Below are 23,946 nucleotides of genomic sequence, written 5' to 3'. Positions count from 1 at the left end.
AGCAACATATAAATTGTGCTTAAGGAGCTGCAACTTGCAAACACACTTATTGGAGATTATCCCATGGCTTGCTCTAAAAATAATTCATATTGTACCAAGTCCACAAGGTGTCAGTGTCAGTTCAGCATAACGTGTTGTGTTATCGCGTTGGCCCAGCCCCCTCCAGTGAGATTTTGTTCACGGCAACAGAGAAGAGAACACGTTCAAGAGAAACGAGCGTTGCCGTAATCTGTTCTAAAATACGTTTACGAAACGGGATATATTTCAACAGTATTGTTTGGTTTAGGCAATTTGCTTTTTTCGTAAGGACCTGTGTTTGGATATAATAATAAATACAAAGCAAAACGATGGAGGCTGGAGGACAAAGACGTGGAATACAGCCCTGGTGGTTAGCCTTCTGTTTCCCTGTGATGCTCGGCTGCATGGAGCAGGTTTCAGCGCAGATCAAATATTCAGTTCCAGAGGAAGTCAAAGTGGGATCTGTTGTTGGAAATGTCGCCAAGGATCTGGGATTGGACATCAGTTCGCTCGAGGAAAGGCGGTTTCGTATCGTTTCAGGAACCGAAGAAGCACAGTTTGCAGTAAATCAGAACAATGGTATATTGTTTGTGCATGAGAAAATCGATCGAGAGGAGCTCTGTAAAACCGTTTCTCCATGTTTGATGAACTTAAAAATGGTCGCTGAGAACCCCATGGAAATACATTATGTGGGGGTTGAAATTATAGATGTAAATGATAATTCACCGAATTTTAAAGACGAAGAGAACATTTTAGAGATTGCCGAGTCCACCGTTCCTGGCAAACGTTTCCAGTTGCCAACTGCGCACGATCCAGATGTTGGTATCAACACTGTGCGTGTGTATAAGTTAAATCAAAACGAATATTTTAGTATACAAATTCGAGAGAGTGGAGAGGATAAAATACCCTTCCTGGTTCTGCAAAAGGCTCTAGATCGGGAAATGCACCGTGAGCACAAATTGATTTTGACAGCAGCTGATGGTGGTAATCCACCGAGATCAGGGGCTCTCAATGTTACGGTCACTGTTCTCGATTCTAATGATAACCACCCTATATTTAGTCAAGAAGTATATTCAGTTACAGTACCTGAAAATGTAGACGCAGATACAAGTGTAATTAAAGTAAAGGCAACTGATGAGGATGAGGGTGCAAATGGAGATATTGAATATTCTTTCGGTAGTCAACTTGACCAGAAGATATACGATATATTTAGCTTGGATAAAAACACTGGAGAAATTCGAGTTAAGGGAGAAATTGACTTTGAGAAAGTTGACGTTTTTAAGTTGGATGTCCATGCCACTGACAAAGGACAACCTCCAATGAGTACTGACTGCAGGGTGATAATCAAAGTGCTCGACAAAAACGACAACGAACCTCAAATAGAGGTGACATCCCTGTCAAACATGGTATCTGAAGACTCAAAACCAGGAACTGTCGTTTATCTTATAAGTATTATAGACCAAGATTCCGGATTAAACGGCAAAGTAATATGTAGTCTTTCAGATAATGTGCCTTTTGATTTAAAACCATCATATCAAGACAATATGTACTCGTTAGTGTCAAAACAGCATTTGGATCGAGAATCAGTCTCGCATTACGAAGTAACAATAACAGCTACAGATTGTGGTCAGCCTCCTCTTTCTACATTCAAAACTGTGAATATTGATGTATCTGACGTGAATGATAATAAACCAGAATTTTTACAAAATCCAATTGAAATGTACCTGTTAGAAAATAACGTTCCTGGAAACGAAATATGTTCTGTAAGTGCTTTGGATAAAGACTTAAATGAAAATGCAGCTTTAACTTATCATATAATCAGAGAAGAAAGTAATCAAGGTAAAGCTGCAACATTTCTAAATATAAATTCAGATAACGGACACATTTCGGCGCTCAAAAGCTTTGACTTTGAGACTCTGAAAACGTTCCAGTTCCAAGTTGTCGCCACAGATTCTGGAACTCCGTCACTAAGCAGCAACGTCACGGTGCACGTGTTCATTCTGGATCAGAACGACAACGCTCCAGTCATCCTGTATCCGGTCAGCTCTAACGGTTCTGCTGAAGGTGTGGAGGAGATTCCCCGCAATGTGAACGCAGGACACTTGGTGACTAAAGTCAGAGCCTATGACGCTGATATAGGATATAACGGCTGGTTACTGTTCTCACTGCAGGAAGTTACTGCCCACAGTCTCTTTGGTTTGGACCGCTATACAGGACGGATCAGAACACTTCGCTCATTCACAGAGACAGACGAGGCAGAGCATAAACTGCTCATACTGGTGAAAGACAATGGCAACGTTTCCCTGTCAGCAACAGCTACTGTGGTTGTTAAACTTGTGGAGCCCAGAGAGGCTTTTGCTGCTGCTGATGTTAAAAGTGCAACAAAGGATGATGAGGATAATAATGTGACTTTTTACCTGATGATAACTTTGGGCTCAGTCTCAACACTTTTTCTCATCAGCATCATCGTGCTGATTGCAATGCAGTGCTCTAAATCCACAGACTATACTTCTAAATATCTACAAGAGACTAACTATGATGGGACACTGTGTCACAGCATCCAGTACAGATCTGGAGACAAGCGCTACATGTTAGTTGGACCCAGAATGAGTATAGGATCTACTATAGTCCCGGGCAGCCATGCCAACACACTAGTGCTCCCTGACAGGAGGGGAACATCTACAGAGGTAAGACCAAATATATTTTATGTTAAGTTGTTATTTTCCTGTATATTATAGTAACATTTTCCTTAGAAGTCGTGGCGTTGTTGTGAAATAGTGGTCAAACAGTTTTAAAAAAAGAAGATATTCCTGCAAAAGTAAAGCACTCTTTTCTTTGACACTGAAGACACGGTTGCTTTCTTGAACAAGAGAACAACATCTTTTCCATCTTTCCTTTTCTCCTTAACAAAATGAAAATCTCTCAACGGTTTTTTTCATCACATCACACTTCTTCAGAACTTTGCCGTGAATTGACCAACTTAGACCCATCATAATTTGAACTGTAATTTGTCTCTTTCAGGCCGCGTGTAGTTGTGTAATAGTAGGCTATAAACTGGCCATGAAGCAGAGACGCATCATCAAAAATCAATACGCTCTTGACAATTTAACATTGTTGTTCATGGGTTTCACAAAATATATATGTATATATTTTCACAGTAAAACCTTTAGTTTATAGCTATATCATGAGTGTAATGAGTATCATCTTCTATTGTTCCATGAAACACATTAAACGTCTCATTAAACACCAACAAGGTTTTCACTTGATCGTAAGCACTGTCCATGGTGCTGAAACGCAAAACAAAAAGAGTACATATCGAACAACTTGGGTAGTTTGTTGTTGATTTTACGCCCCTGATAAAAGGGGAGAATTATGACAAGGGTCAAAGTTAGGTTTCACTTGCCGGTACTTTACTCGAGTGAGGAAAGTGCCGCAAAAAAAAAACAGTATGTGGGCGGAGACCAAAGCAATCGATCTCTGGTTCTCAGATCAAGGCCATCTAGTCGATCACAGGTCTCCAAAACGAACACAAACAAGGCAAGCACAGACATAATACCTTGTAATCCTTTCCAAACATCCTGCAATTCAACACATTACCATTTATATATAATCATTTTCCCCTTAACAAATGCTTTAACAAGCAATGAACTTTCTCTCCATAATGTGCACCTGGCACATTGACAGATGTGCCCCTGAGGAATGGACACACATCTAGCCACATAGCAATTGAGAGGTAGTTGGTGATGTTGAGCTGTAAGAACATTTTGAATGGATTTCACTTGTTAACTGCTGAGCAAAAATAATTCTGAGAAATACACTTGAGATTGTTGGCTACACTGTAAAAAAACAAATTGTAAACAAACGGAAATGTACTGGCAGCTGGGGCGCCAGAAAATGTCCGTTAAAAAAAGAAAAAAAAACTGTAAAATAAAATACGTAGATAACATGTAAAAAAAAACAGTAACTTACCTTACCACAAGTAGCCTCTATTACTGTAATTTTACATGACATATTTTTCTTTTAACATATATTTGTTAGAATAGTCATACACCTCTAGAAAACAGAATAATTATCTTTAAAAAATGATAAAGAAAAGCTAAAATACAGAAAATTAGTTTTATTATTACAAAAAAGTACCGTGTATCTAAGACCATTTACAAGTAAAACACAAAGAAAATAACGTCATTTTACTTTGCAAAAGCGTTAGTTTACATTAACTATCACATTTTTTGCCCAAAAAGATCTGTAATTTTACAAGAAATGTTTTTGTAATTCCATAAAATCTTTTTCTTTTAACATATATTAATTGTTAGAATAAAGTCATACACCTCTAAAAAACAGAATACATCTTTTTTTAAATGATAAAAAAAGACAGAAGATTACTGTTGTCATTTTAGAAAATACCGTAAATTCAAGATTCAAGGCTTTATTGTCATTTGTACATTATCTTCAGTGTAGATATGTCAATGAAAAACTGAAGTCACATGCTCCTCCAACAGTGCAACATATAGAACAAATAAAACAGATAAAATAGTGCAAGTAAATACAAATACAATAGAATAGAAATAGTGCAAGAAGAGCCTATATGCAAGTATACCGAATATGATTGCACTGCCGTACCAGGCCGTGATGCAGCCAGTCAGGATACTCTTTATGGTGCACCTGTAGAAGATGCAGTGTCCTGGAGTCCATGTTGAACTTCCTCAGCCTGCGGAACAATTACATCATAATGTCCAGGGACTTTTCACACGGAGAAAAAGCATACACATGTTGAGATGAAACTGCATTTCTTTTAAAAACCACCCATAGGAACAAATTCCAAACTTCATTGCATCACAACAGAAGGTGTTCATCTGTGGAATAACTGTAATGATGAGCTGAAATTAGAGATGATCCGATCACGTGATCGGGGATCGGAGCCGATCACGTGATTTTCAAAAGATCGGAATCGGGGATCGGGATTTTAAAAAAAAAATGTTTATAAAATATTTGTATTATTTTATTTAATGTTACAAAACAAAAATTACCATGTTCACGTCTTAAAGTCATCCTGAGGACTTAGTTTTGGTTTAAAATTACACAACATCATGTATGTGTTGCTTCTTTTGGGCTTGTTTTCAGACCTGGTTGCTTATTTCTGTCAAATCTGGCAACAGAGTGGGCGCAGTGTCTAATAGTAGCAGTAAGCTAACGAGAGGCTACGTTCAGCTGGTGACTCGGGAGTCGGGACAGAGAAAATGTCAGGAGTTTGGAAGTATTATAAAATTGAAAATGAAGGCAGTGTAACAGCCAGATGCAATGTTTGCAAGGCGGAGGTTCCGCGTGGTGGAAAGAACAGAGCTACGTTCAACACGACCAATCTAATACGCTACCTGAGAAACCAACACCAACAACACGACGAGTACACAGCGGCCACTCAGGTAACGGCACTGAAACAACCGACACTTTCAGAGACTTTTAAAAGGAAAGAGAAACTGCCCCAGAACAGTGAAAAAGCCAAAAATACAACAGCCAAGATAGCTGAATTCATCGCGTTGGATGACCAGCCGTTATCTGTTACCTTTGTTTTCTCTTAATGCATTGCATAAAGATCGGATCGGGAAAAATCGGTATCGGCAGATTGTCAAAATCAAATGATCGGAATCGGATCGGGAGCAAAAAAATGTGATCGGGACATCCCTAGCTGAAATACTGTGCAACTTTATCTAAACTAAAACTCTCATTTAGAAACCAAATCCTGAATGGTTCTGAGCAGGACCTGTGAAGTGATGCTTGCTATTTCTTGTCGTTGTAAAAGTTATTTCTTTTTGGTTGTTTTGTACAAAAGAATGAATCCAATATCACGGACGCTGATGACGATGACCTAAACTTGTATTTTCATGAACAATGTACGCTAGTGGGGGTAGGACCAGAAACGTTTTTAAGCTTCTTCTTGCCCTTTTAGAACATGATAGAAACTTTGAGAATACCTTTTTTTATACCTTGAATTATTATTATTGTTTGTTTCGTTTCTAACATGTTCAATACATTGACTAATACAATTTAAAAACAAGAGCCGCTGTTTTGGTGCTGCTGTTAGTGTGATGAGTCCATGTCAGGTCCTCAGTGAAGAGTCCATGTCAGGTCCTCAGTGATGAGTCCATGTCAGGTCCTCAGTGAAGAGTCCATGTCAGGTCCTCAGTGATGAGTCCATGTCAGGTCCTCAGTGAAGAGTCCATGTCAGGTCCTCAGTGAAGAGTCCATGTCAGGTCCTCAGTGAAGAGTCCATGTCAGGTCCTCAGTGAAGAGTCCATGTCAGGTCCTCAGTGAAGAGTCCATGTCAGGTCCTCAGTGATGAGTCCATGTCAGGTCCTCAGTGAAGAGTCCATGTCAGGTCCTCAGTGAAGAGTCCATGTCAGGTCCTCAGTGATGAGTCCATGTCAGGTCCTCAGTGAAGAGTCCATGTCAGGTCTTCAGTGAAGAGTCCATGTCAGGTCTTCAGTGAAGAGTCCATGTCAGGTCCTCAGTGAAGAGTCCATGTCAGGTCCTTAGTGATGAGTCCATGTCAGGTCCTCAGTGAAGAGTCCATGTCAGGTCCTCAGTGATGAGTCCATGTCAGGTCCTCAGTGAAGAGTCCATGTCAGGTCCTCAGTGAAGAGTCCATGTCAGGTCCTCAGTGAAGAGTCCATGTCAGGTCCTCAGTGATGAGTCCATGTCAGGTCCTTAGTGAAGAGTCCATGTCAGGTCCTCAGTGAAGAGTCCATGTCAGGTCCTCAGTGAAGAGTCCATGGCAGGTCCTCAGTGATGTGGACACCGAGGAACCTGAAGCTGCTGACTCTCTCCACCGTAGTCCCATTGATGGCGATGGAGGCGTGTCCCTCTCCCTGCTGCTTCCTGTAATCCACAATCAGCTCCTTGGTTTTGCTGACGTTGAGATGGAGGTTGTTATCCTGGCACCAAGATGTCAGGTTTTCGACCTCCTCTCTGTACGCCGTCTCGTCGCCGTCGGTGATAAGGCCGATGACGGTCGTGTCGTCAGCGAACTTCACGAAATCTAAGACCATTTACATCAGGGGTTCTCAAAGTTTTGATGAGTGAGGGCCAATTTAGGTACTCAATATTGGATTGAGGGCCGCCCAAGAAAAAACGGAACACAAAATAATTCCAAAACAAATCCTTTCTTTATTGTACTAACCAATTATACATACAGTATACATTAAGATTAATCAAACATTAATTTGTCTCAAAAGTGCCTTGCAAACACACACACACAGAGAGAGAGAGAGAGTATTGTGCTGGAGTGAGTGATATGCTGTGGATTTCCTGTCTAATGTGATTGGTATCATAATGGCGTTTGATGTTATACTCCTTGAGCATTACATTCACCTGCTTGCAGATGAGGCATATCACTTTATCCGACCCCTGAGGTAAAACGAAGTAAGCGTTGCTCCATTTCTCCTGGAACTTCCTTTTCTTCTCACTGACACAACGTTTTTTACGCGACGGCCCTGGCTCCTCCATCTCGCTTACACAACGAAAACTTCCAACCACTTTTGTTGCGAAGGACTGATGGTTTGGGCCACGGGCTGTTCACGTGAACACTTTGCCGCCTTTGGGACATGCTTCCAGTGCGGACTTTTGTGTGCGTTCATATACTTAACCACACACGCAAACACGCACACGCAAATAACCACAATCACACACACGCCTTTTTACATACCTATATATAGGCTACAAACAAACACACATACATTTTGTGTACATATCTTGGCATTCACCTCCTATTTACAATACACATCATTTGGAGTATACATCTTCTCTGGCATTTTAATCAGATGCACCACAGCGGCTTCTCATATACTTTCTTACCAGCCAACTAGTGACTCATCCAAAACAACTTTCGACTTTTGATCTAGCAAAAATGACAGTGTAGCATTTCCCTCCGAATAATGGTCGTAGGCTTTACTTTACTGATGAATCAGAATTTATTTGTAACTCCAGACCCAACGTAAGAGCTTGTGGCCTCTTCGGGGGGTGCTAAACATTTAAAACATACAGTCCGTTGTTCTCTTTCTCTGCCGTTACATAGAAGACACTACTTTATCCGTCAAGTTGTCTCCAATGCCACCACAACTTCCTGTCAAACACGTTATCTCGCCTTCAAAATAGAAGTATGCAAACGAAACAGGAAGTTAACCTAAATTACTAGATACGAACCATGGAGGATTAAAATATAACGCATGCATTTCAGCGTGTCACATTAACTATCGCGGGCCGCCAGAAACATTTCCCAGGGCCGCCATTGGCCCGCGGGCCGCACTTTGAGAACCCCTGATTTACATGTAAAACACAAAGTAAACATGTCATTTTACTTTGCAAAAGCCCAAGTTTACATTAACTGTCAGATGTTTTGTAGAACAAAAATCACAAATCTATATATTTATATATACAATATATTATGGAAAATAATAATATAAATCACAAAAATAAAAACAATAAATAAAATATATTATATATAGCAGAATAGACCGGCAATGAAACATTTCAACATTTAACAAGCCAACATTTTCCCAACATTTTGTTCAAAAGATAACAATTATAAACACTAAAGAAATCTACCAGTTTTGTGTGTGCGTGTGTACATGACTATGTGTGTGTATTTCTACTCTCTCCATTCAAAGTCAGCGACGTTTGTAATTAATGAATGCACCTTTATCGAGTGCTGTTTTTGTTTTTCTTCCTACCTCTCCACTTTAGTCCCCTTGTCCGGATTGATCTTGAATCACCTGTTAAGATAGAAGTACATTACATTACATTGCATTTAGCTGACGCCTTTATCCAAAGCGACTTGCAATAAGTGCGTTCGACCAACAAGATACAAACTTGAAGAAAACAGAATCATATAAGTACATCAGGTTTCATAGAGCCAAAACATTTTAAGTGCTACTGGATGATACAGCAATTAATTGTCTTTACAGTTATACAGCTTGAAGTCAAAGGGCAATGCTACTCTTCAATGTACTTTTCATTAACTGTTATGATCATATCTGTACATTTAAAGCATTGGTTTGAATAGAGTTTTGTTCTATAAAGTTGTCACTTGGCATCACTATCACACTGGACAGTATCGCAGCAGGTCTGTAAACAGGAGCAAGCGGTCACTTGAAGATCATTTTAATGTGGGTAGCTACGAGTGCCATCTTGAGAGGTTTGTGTGTAGGGATGGGTATCATTAGGATTTTATCGATACCGGTACTGCTTATCGGTATTTTTCGATACTCTTATCGATACTTTTCAATAATTTGGTCCTCAAAATTATAGACATGAATACAATATGTGAAGATTAAACAGTCATTGTATTGTAATTTTCTTGCAGAAATAACTGTATAACGTATACATTAGCTTCTCAGAAGCAGACACAAATACATGAAATAACTTAAAGGGGCCTGGCTCGCCCTATCATGCTTTTTGGGATTTTCCCTCAGACAAAGGATGAAAAGAGGCATTTTTTAACATTTGTAAATCAGTTACATCTTCATCCAGACATTTCAAACTGACAACCTAGCTCGACAAGAGATCCTTAAAACATTGTCCTACAGTGACATCATGCAAAACTGTGATATGAAGAAATTGGTCAAAAGGCTAAGATGGCAAAAAGATAAAGGCGACGTATATTATTCTGGATTGTACTTTTAAATCATCACAAAATAAATGATGTGCTGAACTGAAACACGTCAAAATGTGTCTGAAGGTTTAAACATAGAACAACGTATTTGAGCTTAAAATATGTCAATTCCTAGTAAACGACCAAAAATTGCTGAACCATACATTGAAACGTTGACCTTTAACAACATTTAAATGCAGTTTTCCAATTCACAATAACATCTGTAAGTTTAACTGGTTTATAAAGCATTCAATGAAAGGCCAAATTATTATAGCTGTAGGAGCTCACATTAATACACTGTCAGTGTTAATAAACTAAAAAAAGACAAGGCGATGTTCCTGCAAGACTTCACTCAGGTAAACCAAAAGGCTCGCAGGCAGCTAACCTGCCTGCGAGCCTTTGCTCAGGTCACATTTACACACGGCGCGGCTGAAGCCCGCTAGCACTATTAGCACTAGCAGTATCGCTAGCACCGTTTTAGATTCAATGAGTGTCTCGTTTGCAAATGCTTCATTAAGTTGCTTGTGTTACCCCCTTTACAAGCAACTAATTGAGTACACAGATTGCACCTTGCACTATCGCCACTACTTTTTTTTTAAAGTGCACCCAGACCTTCGATCGCTTCGCTCTGTCCGCCATGCCTGCGGGAGTCTCACAACAATAATGGAGCGTCCACACTACAGCTTCAAAAAAAGCTTGGAGCTGGGCGTGTCTGAAGCTTGGGGATTTCATTCGAGCAACGCGACCAACAACCAATCACATGAATCTCCCGCCCCCGACATACAAAGCAAAAAAACCCGGGGATTTTATGCGAGCAATATATATATATATAAACTCCCCAAACAGGCGAAAACCTACCAGTTTCACCCACTGTCTCTGCCACCTCCCTCCATGCCTGGTTCCTCCGGTTTGTATCCCGGTAGGTGAAGAGGGTCTGGTCATACAAAACCGGGTGATTTGCTACGGCGATAATTAGTTTCTCCTCCATCTTTTTTTGAAATATAGAAATGAACGGCGGGATATCTCTCCCAGCTAAGACGCGGTTTGATTGGCTAGGGCTTGAGCTGTCAGATTTTAAGAAACGGGATTTGATTGGCTGGCGCTGGCTAATGTTCAACTTCTGACGCCGGAGACTGACCGCTATGCTACCCACAATTCAGTTCGGTGAAAAGCGAGGCAACGTGACGTCACCCCATTCAAAGTGAATGGGCAGACGCGTTGGAAACCGTTTTTGAAGCTGTCGAAGCTGTAGTGTGGACGGCCCGTAATAAGAGCGCTGTTGAGAGAGATGGCGAGTGGCATTTACAGTGGCCAATCAGAGGGGTCTCAAACCGGATACATCACACGGGATGAGGGTTCCCAACCAACCAGAATGGTTTAAAGTTAAACTAAGGAAGTAGACGTAACATATACCAATAGCAGTACCGTTTGTCCAGCGGCTTAACGGTATACCGATACCGTCCAATCAGGTACCGGTATTGACTTAGTACCAGTTCTCGGTACCCATCCCTATTTGTGTGTAACTAGAGCAGATGAGGTGCGTGTCAGCAGCAGAGTGAGCGGTGTAAAAGCATCGTAGTTAACTGAAAGAAGTTTGAATGTGTTTGTTCACTGCAATAATACCAGGTTCCGGTGCCCATCCCATTTCGGTGCAAGAAATAGTTGCGTCTTCCTCGTCAGATTCCATTGTCATCAGGTGCTGACACTCACGCTAAGCTTTTACTTGATGGTAGAAGTACAATCTTCTAATTATACTTGTGTGTTTCTCTGTTATAGACCACACACATACACTAAACCTGCTCCACGGCTGTATTACTGTGCTGTTGTGTTGATATGAATAAGTTAAGGAAATCAACCGCTACCAAGAATCTTGTGTGTTCTTACCGACACCCCAAAGTGTAAGTCACTCCGAGTGAAACCTTCCCCTATACAGTCCTACCTGAATTTTTTCCAAATAACTGAATTGGTTTTCTTTTGTTGTCGACAAAGGGCCCTCTTTCCGTCATTTTCATTGAGCTGAAGTAAACATACCACCGATTGGCTAAGAGTGAGTTTGGGCATTTAGGGAGGAACCAAAGCACACCACTGCAAAGGAAAGGGGTACGCTGAATTACAACCCAAGACAAAACGAGAGCATAATGTGAAACAGAATGCAGCACAATAATCTTTTTATCTTGAATTGTCAGGAGCACTTATCGTGAGTCAGAAATGTGCACAATCCTCTACTCTGTGGTTTAAGATGGAATGACTTAATAATCACAATTCAAGTCTTACCTCTGCAAGAACTCCAGGGTAGCTCCCAGTTCTGAGCGATAACTGATGTTGACGCAGTAATATGCTGCACACATCAGCATCAGGGCGTCGACAACATTCAAGTCCTCTGCTATCATGTAGTGTCCAGCTGTCAGGGGAGAACTCCCTTAAGGTACACAAAGGAAAAAGTCACAAAACATTTATAAATCCAAAAAATATTTAGTGCAGATTGTTTTGTTTTTTACTGGTGATCATATGGCCAATTGTATTTTAGGAATGATCAGCTCCTGCAGCTTTCTTTTATTTCTTAAGTGTTTCCTAATGTTAACAGTGTAGAAAATGTCACATCATAAAGGGATAGTTTGGGTGTTTAAAGTGGGGTTTTATAAAAGGTACAGTACTTATCTATAGTCAGTGTATTACCTAGAGTAGATGATGGCCGGCAGGGGCGGACTGGGAAACGGTGGACCTCTGTCGCCTGTCAGCGCAACTTCAATGATGCCGTTTAAAAACAGCGAACCGACCCGTCCGTTCGGTGATTCTACAGATGGCCAGTCCGCCCCTGCCGGTACCGAAGTGGGCCGAGCGGCCCATCGGGATTCGTCCCGAACGTCCTGATGGCCAATCCGCCACTGATGGCCGGTATGCCCCGAGCTTGGAGATGCAGACAGGAGCAACCACCTGGAAGCAAAGCAATGTACTGCTCTGGACAGGGTCAGCAGAAAAACATATTTTAGCCACCTCTTGATGATTTCCATATCCTTTCACTGTTTGCATAGCAATACCACATAGGACATTGAGAATTGATAAAACTTGTAATATGGCAAGAAATCTTACTTGAGGATCTCTGGCTGCTGTTTATTCTTGGTAGGTTGCAATTACTGGTACTGCAGCTAACAGCTGAGGGGAAAAAAGAGACACAAGTTTGCACATGCTTGAGCAAAAATAACTTAAATAACACAGCAGCAGCTTTAAGTACAGTAATACCACTTCAAGTATAATACCTGAGTACTTCTACTCTTATTCAAGTACAAGATCTGAGAACTTCTCCCACCTCTGATTATACCCTTAACATAGGATCTAAAAGATATGGATAATGTGCATGTAACATAACGTGTAACATTATGCCCACGAAAAAATCGATTATAAAACTAAGGATTGAGCTAACATTAGGAGTTAGTGACAATGTATATTAATGTAATTAATAAACTATTTATTAAATAATATTGCGAAAAAGTAACTCTTAAACATTCACTGCACATCACGCTCAGCCACTCGAGCACGCATCTTGCTCATCATTAAAAAAGAACACCCTGCACGTAATGATGGCATAGAACAGCTCACTTTCAAAGCATGGTAGCTAGCTGCTACCTAGCTATGGTAACGTTAGCTAACATTACTTTGTTTTCGGTCGTTAAACAACATGTATACCATAGCTAGGACTTTGAGGTTTGCAATGTTTTAAGTCTCGAGTGTTTTGAATCCGTTGATAAATAGTTTTTACCGTTACCTCTCAAAGTGCTGATTCCTCTCCTCTGGGCGCACCACGTGCCGTGCTCTTCACCTTCGCCTGCTAACTGCGTGGTCTCTGTAGTGTCAGTGCCTTTGCGCATGCGCTATGTCTGCCTCAGCGCATGATGGGTGAGTGCAGCAGAAGCCTCGTCTCTGATTGGCTGCAAATCGATTGCCCTGAAAATCCTTTGATGAACATCCAATCCTTGTATTATTTTAAGAATTGGTAACACCACACCATAAAGATTAATTTAAAAGTAAAAAAATGGGGTGCAAACTATTTACATTGCAATTATAATTGTTTAATTCTTTGGATGTTATTTTCTTAATTTACAAAATGACAATGTAACTAGTTGATTGATACATAATAAAACAAACACTGAAGCCCTTCCAAAGACACAAGCAAAATATGTTATAAGACTTCTTTATTGTCAGTTTATTCTTTTAAATTGAGAATAGAGAACACTGATAACTAATGTTGGTGCACATTTATATAAGTTTGATTATGATCAGGAATATCCCATCTGTACTTTGCAGTCCTGTCCCAAGTACAAGTTAAGTAGGTATTAATCAACGTGTACATATAGTTTACTATCATTTGTAGTCATGCATAGTACTGCCTTCCTGATTGCTTTATTTTTGAGAAACCTATTCTGCACCTACCTGGGTTTAAAGAGAGTGCAATACCCTATGAGACTGTTCAGTCTCATAAAACATGCTCAATTTATTTTTTGAAAACACAAGCTCACAATAAAGTCAGATGGGAGATCTACAGAAGCAAAGTGTGATAGACAAAGATGCATTCCTATATTAAACAAACAGAAAGGAAAACTTTGTTGTTCCATGAGGCAGTTGTAGCCATAGCGATGGATTAACCTTCAACTACCTCCTGCCTGAAATCCCTGTGACATCACTGTAGATTGTTGTAACCAACTAGCTGTGTGGGACATTATCACAATACATATTTAAGTTAATTGACTTGGATTGTAAAGGTCTTTCACTGTAGTTACTAGATTTGTCAACATGCTTTGGTGAAGGCCTATTCTTTCAATATGATGGATATTATTAGACGTCTACAAGGACAACATAGGTTGTTTGTTTTACTGTAATTGCAATGCTAATACCAATTTAGCATCGTGGTAGCACTAACTGCTAACAAGGTTTTGATATTCAGAGTCTGGCTGTTAGTGCTTGCTAGCATGTTATGCTATGGGCTTGATTGTACATGCTAGTGTGATAAGGCCTATGGAAGATGCTAATGTTATTTAACTTCTAGATCCTTTCATTGTTCACTTACAGTGAAACTCAATATGTTTTTTGCATACTGTCTGCCAATTACTCTGTTTTTTAAATATTGAGTTAAAGTCACACATTTTAGAACATTGATACATTTCTAAAAGCTACTTTCCTAACAAACATGGTGCAGTTGTAGCAATCGCTACGAGAATACACTCTGTGTTAGCTGCACAAGGCACTTTGCGGTAGCTTCACGTCTCTGATGATCTGAAAAGCTAAATGATGTCAGAAATGTACACAGCTTTTTCTTGTGTTGAAAGAGATCAGCAGGTCAATGTTACTTGGGTTGTGAACGCACAACAGTTGGTTGTTTGTTAGTAGAGTTGCTTTACTGTAATTGCAATGCTAATAACAAATTAGCATAGTGGTAGCACTAACTGCTAACAAGGTTTTGATATTCAGAGTAGGCTGGCTGTAAGTGCTTGCTAGCATGTTCAATGTTATGGGCTTATGCTAGTGTGATAAGGCCTTGAGGAAAATGCTAATGTTATTTAACTTCTAGATCCTTTCATTTTTCGCTTACAGTGAAACTCAATATGTTTTTTGCATACTGTTTTTTGCATATCTTCGTGTCTCTGATCCTCTGAAAAGCTAAATGATGTCAGAAATTGGCACAGCTTTTTCTTGTGTTGAAAGAGATCAGCAGGTCAATTTTACTTGGGTTGTGAACGCACCAAACACCAAAACTGCTCCCTGGCACCAGCTATCTGGCAGCCTCTCTGCGATCCCTTCTCCTATCCGCATGTGGTTGTGTTTGTGCATGTATATGCTCTGTGTGAGTGTTTGTGCATGTACAGTATATCCTCCCTGTGTGTGTAATGTGTTTAAACACAACAGGGGGAAGACATTTCCCTCTGACGGATGAAAACATTATATCTTATTCTTCTACTTAGAAATCATAAGTGAATGGTCACAATAGGTTTGCCTGCAGTGAATGCTGACAGCTATGAGCTAGTTTATAAATCATGGCATATAAAACAAATGTCTCCTATAACCCACAGTCTATGGCTGTTACTGGTGCTTTACATTGCAAGTATATTCGTTATTTTGCGTTTAAACGTGTGCATAATGTTAGAGAAAAATACAAGGTATCTTTACCTGCTGATAAATATTACTGAGACAGAGACACACAGAGAAGAATGGTGATTTTTTAAATTCAGGATCTTACCTGCCAATTTGTATTTTGCCAGCAGAGCTATTCCATGACAGGAAGTATATAATTTCACTTATTTTACGTCCTTTCAATAGCCTCCTGGTGTCACTGTTACATTGGGAAATGTTCGGAGACGTTGTCCCTCCCATGAAAAAGCTTTTATTTTTGGAGAAGGGCAGGCGTTTGAATAAAGCATGCCAGTCGATAGGTTCTCGGTAAACATTTTGGAATTATGCAATAAACAACGAGTTGGACATATAACCCTTATCCTTGGATTTTTCTACTGTAAGTTAATTGTTTAAATGATGGGGACCGACAAGCAAAGTCGAATGACGGAGTACTATGCGTTTGTGTTTCATCTGGCTCTATTGCTTTTTTTCGGAAACCAGGCTTTGGCTCAGACACGTTACACTATTCCAGAGGAGGTAAGAGAAGGAACTGTTGTTGGAAATGTTGCCAAGGATCTTGGCCTCGAAATCACATCGTTAACTGAACGACGGCTCCGTGTTGTTTCTGGAACAAAGGAAACCTTTTTTGAGGTAAACCAGGACAATGGGGCACTGCATATACACAAGAAAATCGACAGAGAGCTTCTTTGTCACGGCAGTGGTGCATGTCTACTGGAGCTAAAGATCCTAGTTGAAAATCCGTTGGAAATGCACCATATTGTTGTAGAAATCACGGATGTAAATGATCATTCCCCTAGTTTTCCTGAAAATGAACAATTATTTGAGATAGGTGAACAAACATTACCAGGAAAGCGATTTAAACTGCACACTGCTAGCGACCCCGATGCTGGAGTTAACTCTATTCGTACGTACACTTTAACGTCAAATGAACATTTTGAAGTTGATATCCGCCAAAGCGATGAGGATAAAATACCATTTTTAGTGCTGAAGAAATCGTTGGACAGAGAACAAAAGAACAAACACACGCTGCTGGTTACTGCAGTTGATGGAGGTAAACCTCCAAAATCAGGCACACTTAATGTTTCTATTATTGTGCTGGATAGTAATGATAATCGACCGATGTTTAGTCAGGAGATTTACCAAATAGAAATACAGGAAAACATCCCAGTCGGTACATTAATATTTAAAATGAATGCAACGGATCCCGATGAAGGCATTAATGGGGAAATAGAATATAGCCTCGGAAAAACTCTGAACAAAAAAGTCTATGACATTTTTGAATTGGACAAATTAACTGGAGAAATTAAAGTAAAAGGAATGGTTGATTATGAAGAAAACGACATTTATAAACTCGATGTTGAGGCATCAGATAAAGGAGCACCTCCACTGACAGGTGAGTGTAGAGTCGTGATAAAGATATTAGACGTTAACGATAATCCACCAGAAATAGAAATTACATCACTGTCTAATACTGTGTCGGAAGACTCAAAGCTTGGCACAGTTATTTCACTACTGAGTGTAACGGATAAAGACTCCGGTGTCAATGGAAAAATAATATCAAGTATAAATTCAAACGTCCCTTTTGAATTAAGGCCCTCCTATAAGGAGAACATTTATTCAGTTGTCACTAAAACAATTTTGAACCGAGAGCAGGTATCCCATTATGAGATAACAATAAAAGCAACCGATTGTGGGGAACCACCCTTATCTACTTTTAAAACACTAAATATTAGAATATCAGATGTAAATGACAACAGTCCTTTTTTCTCCCAAAATCCAATAGAGTTTTATTTGGTAGAAAATAACGCTGCTGGAATTTCAGTTTTTTCTGTAAGCGCAACGGACAATGACTTGAATAACAATGCAGCTATTTCATATCAAATCGTGAGAGAAAGGAGTCAACATGACATAACATCTTTCCTTAATATCAACTCTGAAACTGGAGATATATTAGCGCTAAAAAGCTTTGACTTTGAGACTCTGAAAACGTTCCAGTTCCAAGTTGTCGCCACAGATTCTGGAACTCCGTCACTAAGCAGCAACGTCACAGTGCACGTGTTCATTCTGGATCAGAACGACAACGCTCCAGTCATCCTGTATCCGGTCAGCTCTAACGGTTCTGCTGAAGGTGTGGAGGAGATTCCCCGCAATGTGAACGCAGGACACTTGGTGACTAAAGTCAGAGCCTATGACGCTGATATAGGATATAACGGCTGGTTACTGTTCTCACTGCAGGAAGTTACTGCCCACAGTCTCTTTGGTTTGGACCGCTATACAGGACGGATCAGAACACTTCGCTCATTCACAGAGACAGACGAGGCTGAGCATAAACTGCTCATACTGGTGAAAGACAATGGCAACGTTTCCCTGTCAGCAACAGCTACTGTGGTTGTTAAACTTGTGGAGCCCAGAGAGGCTTTTGCTGCTGCTGATGTTAAAAGTGCAACAAAGGATGATGAGGATAATAATGTGACTTTTTACCTGATGATAACTTTGGGCTCAGTCTCAACACTTTTTCTCATCAGCATCATCGTGCTGATTGCAATGCAGTGCTCTAAGTCCACAGACTATACTTCTAAATATCTACAAGAGACTAACTATGATGGGACACTGTGTCACAGCATCCAGTACAGATCTGGAGACAAGCGCTACATGTTAGTTGGACCCAGAATGAGTATAGGATCTACTATAGTCCCGGGCAGCCATGCCAACACACTAGTGCTCCCTGACAGGAGGGGAACATCTACAGAGGTAAGACCAAATATATTTTATGTTAAGTTGTTATTTTCCTGTATATTATAGTAACATGTTCCTTAGAAGTCGTGGCGTTGTTGTGAAATAGTGGTCAAACAGTTTTAAAAAAAGAAGATATTCCTGCAAAAGTAAAGCACTCTTTTCTTTGACACTGAAGACACGGTTGCTTTCTTGAACAAGAGAACAACATATTTTCCATCTTTCCTTTTCTCCTTAACAAAATGAAAACCTCTCAACGGTTTTTTTCATCACATCACACTTCTTCAGAACTTTGCCGTGAATTGACCAACTTAGACCCATCATAATTTGAACTGTAATTTGTCCGTTTCAGGCCGCGTGTAGTTGTGTAATAGTAGGCTATAAACTGGCCATTAAGCAGAGACGCATCATCAAAAATCAATACGCTCTTGACAATTTAACATTGTTGTTCATGGGTTTCATAAAATATATATGTATATATTTTCACAGTAAAACCTTTAGTTTGAATAGTTATGCTATATCATGAGTGTAATGAGTATCATCTTCTATTGTTCCATGAAACACATTAAACGTCTCATTAAACACCAACAAGGTTTTCACTTGGTCGTAAGCACTGTCCATGGTGCTGAAACGCGAAACAAAAAGAGTACATATAGAACAACTTGGGTAGTTTGTTGTTGATTTTACGCCCCTGATAAAAGGGGAGAATTATGACAAGGGTCAAAGTTAGGTTTCACTTGCCGGTACTTTACTCGAGTGAGGAAAGTGCGGCGAAACCCCCTAGATATGTGGGCGGAGACCAAAGCAATCGATCTCCGGTTCTCAGATCAAGGCCATCTAGTCGATCACAGTTCAACAGATAACACAACTCCAAAACGAACACAAACAAGGCAAGCACAGACAGAATACCTTCTCATCCTTTCCAAACATCCTTTTCAACTATACCTTACCATTTATATATAATCATTTTCCCCTTAACAAATGCTTTAACAACAAGCAATTAACTTTCTCTCCATATCCTAGTATCAATGCACCATAACCACCTGCCACATTTACAGATGTGCCACTACAACTGAGGAATGGACACAAATAACCAAATAGCAATTGAGAGGTATATAGTTGGTGATGTTGAGCTGTACGAACATTTTGAATGGGTTTCACTTGTTAACTGCTGAGCAAAAATAATTCTGATAAATAAACTTGAGATTGTTGGCTACTGCTTTGCATTGCAAGTACATATTCGTTATTTTGCGTTGGAACGTGTGCATAATGTTAGAGAAAAATAGAGTATCTTTATACCTGTTGAATACATATTACTGAGACAGAGACACACAGAGAAGAATGGTGATTTTTTAAATTCAGGATCTTACCTGCCAATTTTTATTTTGCCAACTATATATATTACTCAGTCTCAACACTTTTTCTCATCAGTATCATCGTGCTGATTGCAATGCAGTGCTCTAAATCCACAGACTATACTTCTAAATATCTACAAGAGACTAACTATGATGGGACACTGTGTCACAGCATCCAGTACAGATCTGGAGACAAGCGGTACATGTTAGTTGGACCCAGAATGAGTATAGGATCTACTATAGCCCCGGGCAGCCATGTCAACACACTAGTGCTTCCTGACAGGAAGGGAACATCTACAGAGGTAAATGTATGTTTTATTTCTTAAACAATGGTATTGTACAACTATATATTACATTGTTGTCGATATGTTGTTTAAGGTTAGACATATTGTTTTTGTTTTCTGTATTTCTCCCTGGTGTGAAATGGTGCCGTCCATGGTGCTTTAATAGATATACTTTTTTGTTGGTTGTAATTTTCTCAGTTTTTGGCTATGGAGGTGAATAATCACTATGTTTTACAAAATGTCTATAATACACCTACAATACACATTTAGTTACTATTCGTACTTCAAGCCAAGCATTTTGAATTAATCTAAGGGCACCCGAAGTGTTGTTTAACTAAATAAGAACAACACACTCTGGTTGGGGGTTGCTGAGAAACATACAAAATATGTTCTTTGACTTTCGGGAATATTCTCACTCTGTGAAGCACCCTTCACAGAGTGAGAATATGGAGCACGTTTTATCTCCCAGTTTCCTTTACTACGAGACTGTTTGCAACATTATAACATAAAGCAGTTCTATGTAATAATGAAGGAGGTAGTGAAATTAAACAACATTAGGATTTCGTATGGTATTGTAGCCCACTGGTCACATGGTGTCAGTGTGGCCAAGGTAATGGCTGTGAAGCTCATTCTGCACAAGCCCTGCCCATCTCTGGATCCTCTCTTATCGAGGTGGTATGCAGACGGCACATCGTAGGGTATCTAACATGATTATCGGCTAATGGTTATGTGTGGAAGCTTATATTTGAGAATCATGAAATGGATACATTCAGACTTGTTCGTTGAATAATTGGATCGCTGTATTTGCCGGAAGGAAATCCTTATGTTTTGCTTCACAATGGGAGAACGAGGACAAAGGCGCCGAGTGAACTGCTGCTGGATGGCCGGGATTTTGTTTCTGGGCTTTGGAGAACTGGTTTCAGCTCAGCTAAGATACTCTGTTCCAGAAGAAGTACAAGTTGGCTCAGTTGTTGGAAATGTTGCTAAAGATTTAGGGCTTGATATCAGCACTTTGACGGACAGGCGGTTCCGTATCGTTTCAGGACCCAATGACGCGCTGTTTCAATTGAATCAAAACAATGGAGTGTTGTATATTGGAAAAACTATGGATCGCGAAGAGCTCTGTGATGGGATCAAGGTTTGTTTGATAAATCTAAAAATTGTTGTTGAAAGCCCCCTGGAAATCCACTACGCCAGCGTGGAAATAACGGATGTTAATGATCATTCACCGACTTTTCCAGAAAGCGAGCAGCGCCTGGAAATAGCAGAGAATACTCCTCCAGGTACTCGTTTCCAAATTCATGCAGCTAGAGACCCTGATGTCGGTACACACTCAGTCCGGATATACAAATTGAGTTCAAATATATTTTTTGATATAGAAATCAGAGACAGCGAGGAGGACAAGATACCATTCTTAGTGCTGAAAAAGACTTTGGATAGGGAGCAAAAGGCAGAACACCGGTTAGTCCTGACAGCTCTAGATGGGGGCAGTCCGTCAAAATCTGGGAGCTTAAATTTAACTATCACTGTGCTAGATGCAAATGATAATCGCCCTGTGTTTAGCAAAGATATATACACTGTGTCATTACAAGAAAATGCCCTGATAGGAACCCTTGTAATACAAATAAATGCTACAGATTTAGATGAAGGTTTAAATAGCGTCATTGAATACACGTTTGGAAAAACGCAAAAGAAAAAAGTGCAAGATACATTTGAATTAGACAGCGTGACCGGTGAGATTCGATTGAAAGGAGAAGTGGACTTTGAGGACGCGGAGATGTATAGACTAGATCTGCAGGCTTCAGATAAAGGCCAGCCACCTTGGACGGCCGAAAGCAGAGTTGTGATAAAAATAAAAGATATGAACGACAACAAGCCAGACATTGAGGTGACATCATTGTCTAACATTGTCCCAGAAGATTTAAAGCCTGGCACAGTCATATCTCTCATCAGTGTTACTGACAGAGATTCCGGGGTTAATGGTAAAGTTATTTGTAAAATATTGGGAAATGTTCCGTTTGATTTGACGCCATCCATTGAGGAAAACATGTATTCCCTAGTCACAAAGGGGCGTTTAGACAGAGAAGTTGTGTCCCATTATGACATCACAATAACAGCTACTGACTGCGGGGAACTTCCACTTTCCACCGTAAAAACCTTGAGTGTTCAGGTGTCAGATGTAAACGACAACAGGCCACTTTTCAGTCAGAATCCTTTGGAACTTTATTTGGTAGAAAACAATGGCCCTGGTGCATCAATATTTTCTGTTAATGCAGCTGATAATGATATTAATGAAAATGCAGCAATAACATACCACCTTGTGAGAGGGGCTGGTCTGCTTCGTGATATGGCGTCATTCCTAAATATCAACTCTGAAACTGGAGATATTTCGGCGCTAAAAAGCTTTGACTTTGAGACTCTGAAAACGTTCCAGTTCCAAGTTGTCGCCACAGATTCTGGAACTCCGTCACTAAGCAGCAACGTCACAGTGCACGTGTTCATTCTGGATCAGAACGACAACGCTCCAGTCATCCTGTATCCGGTCAGCTCTAACGGTTCTGCTGAAGGTGTGGAGGAGATTCCCCGCAATGTGAACGCAGGACACTTGGTGACTAAAGTCAGAGCCTATGACGCTGATATAGGATATAACGGCTGGTTACTGTTCTCACTGCAGGAAGTTACTGCCCACAGTCTCTTTGGTTTGGACCGCTATACAGGACGGATCAGAACACTTCGCTCATTCACAGAGACAGACGAGGCTGAGCATAAACTGCTCATACTGGTGAAAGACAATGGCAACGTTTCCCTGTCAGCAACAGCTACTGTGGTTGTTAAACTTGTGGAGCCCAGAGAGGCTTTTGCTGCTGCTGATGTTAAAAGTGCAACAAAGGATGATGAGGATAATAATGTGACTTTTTACCTGATGATAACTTTGGGCTCAGTCTCAACACTTTTTCTCATCAGTATCATCGTGCTGATTGCAATGCAGTGCTCTAAGTCCACAGACTATACTTCTAAATATCTCCAAGAGACTAACTATGATGGGACACTGTGTCACAGCATCCAGTACAGATCTGGAGACAAGCGATACATGTTAGTTGGACCCAGAATGAGTATAGGATCTACTATAGTCCCGGGCAGCCATGCCAACACACTGGTGCTTCCTGACAGGAGGGGGACATCTACAGAGGTAAGACTTAAGCATTAATTTAATAACTTTTATATTGCATATACTGTAACTTGTACAGATAACTTATTGCGGCTAACTTCTTCTACTTACTGTACAACAAATAGGTGATTTTTTAAATGTTTGCTATTTGTGAAAGAGCTAAATGGTTGGCATATGTTTGTGGTTTCAGAAATATGCAGTGCTTTCCCTCCCCGGAAATTATCAAATATGTTCAGGGTATTTATTCTATTACTGTTTCTATCATTAAATGTCCTTTGTGTATGGCACTGCAGTCTGAATGTTTTCATGCTGGCCTCATTGTAGTATGTTTTCAAAAAGAGAGCGTGTTTTCTAATTTCAGCAAAAACTTTAAAATAAACATATATTTACTAGGCTACACAGGTTTAAACACTGTCCATGGTGCTGAACGTTTGTCTTTAGTATCTTAGAATCTCATTATAGTCCCTTGTAGCAATATAATTACTTAAGTGTTGGGTTGCATGCAGGCAACCGGACTGGTACAATAAACTATCACAATCCGTAGGCTGCCCTACGAAATGTTTGTTTTGCCATATGAAAGCGGCTGGAATATTCAACATTTAGTTGACTTGTTTAGCATTT

At 40.1% G+C, this 23,946-nt stretch overlaps 3 protein-coding genes and 1 long non-coding RNA gene across 4 annotated transcripts; 3 read left to right on the top strand and 1 right to left on the bottom strand.

Annotated features, from left to right (window-relative positions):
• The first annotated feature begins 200 nt into the window (after window positions 1–200).
• LOC117555777 (protocadherin alpha-8-like) lies at window positions 201–2,993 on the top strand. Its single transcript, XM_034230738.1, has 2 exons — window positions 201–2,705; window positions 2,976–2,993. The coding sequence occupies exons 1-2, from the start codon at window positions 348–350 to the stop codon at window positions 2,991–2,993; spliced, it is 2,376 nt and encodes a 791-aa protein (XP_034086629.1). The 5' UTR covers window positions 201–347.
• Window positions 2,994–11,947: 8,954 nt separating this feature from the next.
• On the bottom strand, window positions 11,948–12,775 carry LOC117555909. The gene is made up of 3 exons (XR_004570472.1): window positions 12,752–12,775; window positions 12,338–12,619; window positions 11,948–12,080 (listed from the first exon to the last, which is right to left on the bottom strand). It is a non-coding gene; the product is annotated as an uncharacterized LOC117555909 (long non-coding RNA).
• A 3,323-nt stretch (window positions 12,776–16,098) lies between these two features.
• Window positions 16,099–19,593, top strand: LOC117555776 (protocadherin alpha-3-like). The gene is made up of 2 exons (XM_034230737.1): window positions 16,099–18,535; window positions 19,576–19,593. The coding sequence occupies exons 1-2, from the start codon at window positions 16,178–16,180 to the stop codon at window positions 19,591–19,593; spliced, it is 2,376 nt and encodes a 791-aa protein (XP_034086628.1). The 5' UTR covers window positions 16,099–16,177.
• A 1,255-nt stretch (window positions 19,594–20,848) lies between these two features.
• LOC117555907 (protocadherin alpha-3-like) lies at window positions 20,849–23,324 on the top strand. The gene is given in 2 exon segments (XM_034230957.1): window positions 20,849–23,260; window positions 23,263–23,324. Coding segments are annotated over 2 exon segments (2,343 nt in total). The 5' UTR covers window positions 20,849–20,979.
• Window positions 23,325–23,946: the final 622 nt, after the last annotated feature.

This window comes from Gymnodraco acuticeps, unplaced genomic scaffold, assembly GCF_902827175.1.
Source record: "Gymnodraco acuticeps unplaced genomic scaffold, fGymAcu1.1, whole genome shotgun sequence".
NCBI classification, from domain to species: Eukaryota; Metazoa; Chordata; class Actinopteri; order Perciformes; family Bathydraconidae; genus Gymnodraco; species Gymnodraco acuticeps.
Note: the sequence above shows the minus strand (reverse complement) of the source record. Positions and strands in the feature narration are given on the sequence as shown.